At 38.3% G+C, this 6,577-nt stretch overlaps 1 protein-coding gene across 3 annotated transcripts in view; it reads left to right on the top strand.

Moving 5' to 3' along the window:
• PAPOLG (poly(A) polymerase gamma) overlaps positions 1 to 6,577 on the top strand; it is a 30,086-nt gene that overhangs the window by 22,135 nt on the left and 1,374 nt on the right. For all 3 annotated transcript variants that reach the window (XM_019549234.1, XM_019549232.1, XM_019549231.1), the window contains 7 exons: positions 595 to 704; positions 2,199 to 2,320; positions 2,417 to 2,565; positions 3,016 to 3,119; positions 3,202 to 3,425; positions 5,206 to 5,283; positions 5,979 to 6,035. In XM_019549234.1, coding sequence (XP_019404779.1) covers positions 595 to 704; positions 2,199 to 2,320; positions 2,417 to 2,565; positions 3,016 to 3,119; positions 3,202 to 3,425; positions 5,206 to 5,283; positions 5,979 to 6,035 — 844 coding nt within the window. The remainder of the gene's footprint in view (positions 1 to 594; positions 705 to 2,198; positions 2,321 to 2,416; positions 2,566 to 3,015; positions 3,120 to 3,201; positions 3,426 to 5,205; positions 5,284 to 5,978; positions 6,036 to 6,577) is intronic.

The following is a 6,577-nucleotide window of genomic DNA, read 5'->3' as shown; positions in this document are numbered from 1 at the left end:
GCCTCCAAAAGAGAAGGCTGAGGGGGGATCTTGTGGCCTGTTATAAACTAGTCAGGGGGATCAGCAGGCATTGGGGGAGTCCCTGTTCCCCTGAGCACTGCCAAGAGTGACCAGGAATAATGGTCACAAGCTGGCAGAGGGAAGGTTTAGGTTAGATATCAGGAGTCGCTACTTCACGGTCGGGGCGGCTAGGGTCTGGAACCAGCTACCAAGAGAGGTGGTGCTGGCTTCTACCCTGGGGGTGTTTAAGAGGAGGTTGGATGAACACCTTGCTGGGGTCGTTTGACCCCAGTATTCTTTCCTGCCATTGCAGGGGGTCGGACTAGATGATCTGCTCGGGTCCCTTCCGACCCTAGAAACTATGAAACTATATTGAGAATTAGTGAGACTCTGTATTTATGACGGTCTACCGAAGCACTTCATAAGTTAAGTACAGACTGCATCCTTAAATGACTTGAGTGTACAGGTAAATTTTTATGTTTTTAACTTACCCCTTGTTATTCATGGTAAAATTTGACTCCCAAAGGAAGCTGGTATTTATGCATAGACTTGTAAACTTGTATACATTTTTTTTTTTTTGTCCTTTCTCCTTAGGAGTGACTATGTATCAATGTGGTTTCTTGGAATCATTTTTAGGAAAGTGGAGAATGCAGAAAGCGTTAGTATTGATTTAACATATGATATACAGTCATTCACAGATACAGGTAAAATTGTATTTTACTCTAGTCTTGGTCAGCTAATTTACAAGACTGATGTTTTACTAATTTGAGATTATGCATCTTCCAGAATTATGAATTTTCAGAGATGGAATGTATGGGAAAACCAGTGTTTGCCAAAATGGGAAGTTACCCATTGTAAAATAATCTTACTTGGAAGAATACCTGCAATAACCATACCATGCAGCTGGGGGACATGGTGCGTAGGGCAGTGGGAAGACAGGCAACTGCTGCAACTCTAATCCTGGGTCAGGGCTGGAACCAGAGCATCTGCCTGCCCTCCCTCTCCTCTCCTCTCCTCACCTCATCTCATATGGGAAAGAGCTCCTCATCTTGATTTCAGATATGATAAATGTGGGGGAGGGGGCATGGAGAGAGACTGTCAGTCCCCCCGCCCCCTCCACCCTAGAGCCTCTCTGCCAGTCAGTGCTGAGGGGTGGTGCTACTGCAAAATGGGTTCTTTGTGCTGGGACAAAGCTTTGTTTCACTATGAGTTAAGTAGGTCCCTAACTATACAAGTAAAATGGCAAAGCCAACTTGACCCTCTTTTAAATTCTAGTAACATGTAATACCAAAGTTTTAATTGAATCTAGAAGATATGTGTTTATACATTTGATAGCATGTAAGTTCTTATTTTCCTGGTATGCTGTTTGCCTTTCTCCTTTTTTAAATAGAAATCTGGTGAGCAAGAATACCTGTGGGTACCAGGTTAAGTGTTTGGTTACCAGGTCTCAGTCTCAAGAATACTTGTGGCATCTGAAGCTTTACTGGATTTCTTATACTTCAGCATTGCTTGACATTTTAATTATTTTATTTGTGTTGGAGTTTCAAGGCATCTTTGGTCACCAGGGCAAATACAACCTTTCAGAAAACATGGGGCCTAATGAAGACCTAAATTTTCAGTTCTACTGTTCACCTGTCATGGGAGGGGGAAAGTCAGTGCATGGTCCATGTTTGCAGAATAGCTGGCATGCAATAAAGGTCCCCTTCTCCTCCACACCCTGCAATAAGCTTGTTTGTTTTGCCCATAACTAGACTTTGAATTCAAGGAATTGGAATCAATTTTTGGTCATTCTCAAAAAAAAAAAAAAAATCCTTCTTGCTTTTACTATGTTTTAAAGATTGCAGTCAGTTATTTGTATAGAAAAGATGTTAAACTTAAATGGCAAGGTTATAACACAAATTACCAATGTTACGTGGACTAGATTGGATATAAAATAGACTTCCCAGCATGCGTTTCCACTGTCCTCATCTTCTTGAGAACTGGGCCTGGATTTGGAAGAATTTGTGATGCTGTAGCTTCTGTTACTGAAGCTTTAGTTTTAAATAAGCTCCAGAATGCTGGAAGATTTCCAGTTCGATGCTTGCAGCATGTGTATTCTTTTTAATTGTTCTTTCCAAAGCAATTTTACAAAGATGTAATTTTGGTTGAAGGAATTGGAGCTTAAACTAACTGTTAAACTGTTTAATTGCACGTTACAGTTTACAGGCAGGCAAATAATATCAACATGCTAAAAGAAGGCATGAAGATTGAAGCAACTCATGTAAAGAGAAAGCAACTTCACTATTATTTGCCTGTGGAAATTTTACAGAAAAGGAGGAAGGTATGATCAAAGTCCATCCTTTTGTAAAATCAAGTACACCCAAAAATGTGAAGATGCATTTTGTAAACCCTCTGTACTTTCATTTTCTTTTATCAGAGCATACCGGACATCAGTCGAAATGCTGGCAGCCTTCAGTCCAAAAGGATCTGTTCGGACAGTTCCAGAGATGCAGATACAGGGACACCATATTGTTCTCCTTCACTAAGCAAGATAATTAAGTTGGACAAAGCAGCAGAATCAGACAGGTTTGAACTATTATGTAACCTTTTTATTATAAAAGCCTTTCTGGCAGTTCTGTAGCAGGACTAGGGTGGGAGATGCAACATTTGTCATTGCTATTTCTGATGGCTGGCCCAGTTGCCAGCATCCAGTGGTGCACCAGGACTAACCAGGGCATGGAGCTGTCCTAATAAACTTAATGTAAATACTTTTTTAATACAAATACTTGTTTTAGGCTCAAATCTGAAGTCTGAAAAGGAAGCTTTTATGCATAATAAGGGCACCATTAGTCCAATTCTTAACTACTTTTTTTTGTTTATCTTTAACACCAACCACCCCACCGCACCCCACCCCCCAAAAAAAAAACAAAACACCAAACAACCCTAAAACAATGGGGTAGCATGACTAGGAGTGATTTTTAAGAAAAGACTAGAACTTTATTTTGAAAGGTAAGTCTATGAAATTTCTCCTTACAGCAGTGCTGTAGTCCAGAGAACCAGTGTTGCTACCAGTAGAGAGAAGCCAGATGTATCTGCATCAGTACCTGTTAAAGGATTGTCCATTCCAGTTATTGCTTCAAGTATGTATTCAAGTAGTGAGGAAAACATAAGTTGTTTTTCTAGCTCTTTTGATAACTAAATTTAAAGGCTTGTTCTTCATAGAGAGGGAGACTACAGTCACCATAAAAGTCACATCTCCAGCTGGATGCACTATTCCTACAGTAGTAGGACGAAATGTGATTCCTCGACTTGTTGCACCTCAAGTTGCCCGAGGCCAACAGCATCTAAATGGCATTTCAACAATGAACACTAAAAGTGTTGCACCTAAGAGACCTCACTCGCCTTCCTCAGAAGAATGCCCTAAACGACTGAAGGACAGAGAAAAGGTAAAAAGCTTAAGAACTGCATGTCTTCAGCGTATAATTAAAGGTTGACAGAGTTGGGGAGAGGTGTATATAGACAAATTCAAAGTAAACTCTAGGTAATTTATATTCCTAATAAGGCTCTTATACTAGTGAAAAATCTGGCTTGCAGATTTAGTCTAGAGTTTAACACAGAATGTTTACTTTCATTCACTGAAAAAATAATTTATCTGATGCTGATGATTATTAACAGTAATAGTTGTGAGTTCTTTGAATAGTAAAACAGGTGGTTTTGTGCCATTTTGATTTTAAAGGTGTTATAGTTTTTTTTTTCATAGGAGCAACAGCGAACTTGATGCTCTGTGTAACATGGAAAGAACTTTCAAGCTAAGCTTGTGTCCTTGTTACATAATGACTGAGGGATTTTTGGCTTTATGCTTGCGTTTTGTTTGTTTGTTTAACCACAAAAATCTCCATACTACACCAGTTGACATGGATGCATATTCCTCATTTAAGAGGTGTTGAAACTTAGAAGCCTGACTTTAATTTTTGAACCATCAGCATCACAAATTGACAGATGGGGAGATTTGAGTACCTCTAAAGGGATGGAGCATTTCAGTAAACTGTTCAGAACTCTTTAGTTGACTAATGACAATTACTTGTCTTAAAAGTATTTGTGTTGGGGGCTGGGAGGTAGGGAAAGGAAAGCCCTTTCAGGCTTCTATTCTACATTATTAGTGAAAGGGCACAAACACTGTAGACTTTTACTTTTGCTTAACATTCTCTGAAGCACAGAAGGAGCTCTGTAGTTTAGTAGAAGAGACTTGAGTAGAGCTGCATGCATGCAACTCAGAGTAGAGTTGCGTGTCCAAATATTATATGGATCATAGAATTATTTTTAAAGGTTTTGAGCTTCTGGCTACACTAGTTATGCTGCTTGGTTAAAGTGAGTCCTTTTCTCTCCACTTCCAGTAGATGTTGATAGTACCAAAGCAAAGTATATGTAAGAAACTTTCTAAAAGCAATCAGTTTTTTTGGTTGGTTAGAATTCCACAGGGTGAGATGCCTAGCTTATCTCATACAATGGTGAGGGTGGACAAAGCAAGCAATTTCCTTCTTAAAATATTAATGATTAAATGCCAAGGTGAGTTTGAAAATGGTAGGCATGTGAATGTATTACTCCTTCTAGTGTTACACAACTGAGCCTTTCTGTCTGATGGTTACATTAGAAGGTACAAAGGGGAAATGCATTGGGGGGTGGGAAATGGCATTCTAAAGACATTGTGATGATGGCAATTTAATTTATTTCCACACTATATTTAATACAGTACCTCAACTGTTAGGTAGCCTTTTACAAATATCTATTTGGCATGCCTGGCAAGTTATCAGGATCTGAAATCAATGGAATGCCGAGTTGCAGGTTAAATTCCGTTTACATAGAAACTTGAATCAGAGTTGCCATGGGTTGAGCACTAATGTGTTTTTTAACTATTTTTAATTAGTCTCTGCCAATTTGGTCTGCCTTTTTTCATGGCGCTAAAGAGCTGGGGTTGGAGATGGAGAGGTGGGGAAGGGCTTTATTTTTTCAGAAACTCAAAAGATGTCATCTGTTCTGAAGCAAGAACTTGTAGTGCATGTTAAAGGTATGAATGATAATTGACTACTTGATCTGTATCTTTGATTGCATTTTTATAGTAAAAGCTTTTGCTATACTTAACTGTTGCCAACTGCAAAATGTATAACCCCTGCATTTTAGGGTTCCTAAGCACTAACATAAATGTTTTCATGTATTCTGTTCTTCCAGTTAATTGGATTGGACTTGGCATTCAGAAGCCATGGCAATCCACAGGATGATGTAAGGAGAAAATCTACAGGAAAAAATGTAAGCTGAAGCATTGGTTTTTGGAGTACTTTTGTCTAGGGTAGCTAAATGTATCTAAATTCTACTTGGAATATAAACCGAGAATATACTTCATTGTGTTGTTAGTTAAACATGAAAAAATATTTTTCTTCCTATCTTTTTTGCTTTTATCATGCTTTCTCCATTCTTGTGACTTGGCACGTTGTTCCGAGAACACTTTTATTATTAGCATTATTATTGGACTTCCTTGTATCAAAATTTAAAATTTTTGTGCTTCTACTTAGAAAAAGGGATTTGGGGGAAATCACCTAGAGTTGGGCACTTCTTGAAGCCTGAAGTGGAGGCAAAATAACCACAACATTATTAAAAACAATCAGTTAAACGCCGAACAATTTTAAAGGCTCAAGCACTTGTTACTATGAATCCACAAGTCTCTCTGAGGAAAGGGTACAAGTACAGATAAAGTATTAAGTTGGCACATCCTATGATAAAAGTGTTGCCTTGTTTTTAAAACAAAAAAAATTCTTATTTATCTTTACATAGTCAAATGTCTTTTATATTTCAAAAGTGTTGATATGGGGCTGCTAAGACTGTTGGGAGGGATTAGCCATATAAATATAGCAGGCACTTAATTAACATCTGTTCCTTAAGTTGACATTGCTCTCTGCAGAAAAGAACTTCACTTACAAAGATCTAAAATTTCTGGGTTTTTTTAGGATGAGCTTGGAGGGGAATTCATGCCTATTCCAACTATCAGCACATCAAGATCACAGGTACTAACTATTAAGTCTTTATGTTCACAGGTAAAGCAAAACTAGAATATTTTTCTGCATTCATTAATGTAACTGTATACACATGACTTGATTTGACTATTTGTGCAGTCGTCTTCTCCTTTCATATATCTCTGACTGTTAACTGAGATTCTCATTTGCACATTGTCATGCTACAGGGTTTAGGCATGCAACCAGAGAAAGATTGTACTTTTTGCAAATTCAAAAAGTTTGTCTTGTGCATTCAGGTTTCAGCCATTTCAGAAGAAAAACTAAGCAAAAAAACCCTCTTCTTTCTAAACCGTCTTCTTACTGGACACATCCACATGAGAGGCTACTGCACATTTATTTAGTATTGGTATAATCAAGTACTAAATAAATACACAGTAATGCTAGTGATCGCCTTTTTAGTAATGCTACTGCGCAGTAGCATATTAGCACTATTTGTGTTGTGACACACTACGCAGTATTATTCAGCTGCTGTGTAGCTAGCGTCTCATGTAGACATGCCCACTCATTAGAATCTTCACTCTTGTATCATGTTC

The sequence above is a fragment of the Crocodylus porosus genome, unplaced genomic scaffold, assembly GCF_001723895.1.
Source record: "Crocodylus porosus isolate Cpor-Errol unplaced genomic scaffold, CroPor_comp1, whole genome shotgun sequence".
In the NCBI taxonomy this organism is placed as follows: Eukaryota; Metazoa; Chordata; order Crocodylia; family Crocodylidae; genus Crocodylus; species Crocodylus porosus.
The sequence above is the reverse complement of the archived record's forward strand: the minus strand, read 5'-3'. Positions and strand labels throughout refer to the sequence as shown.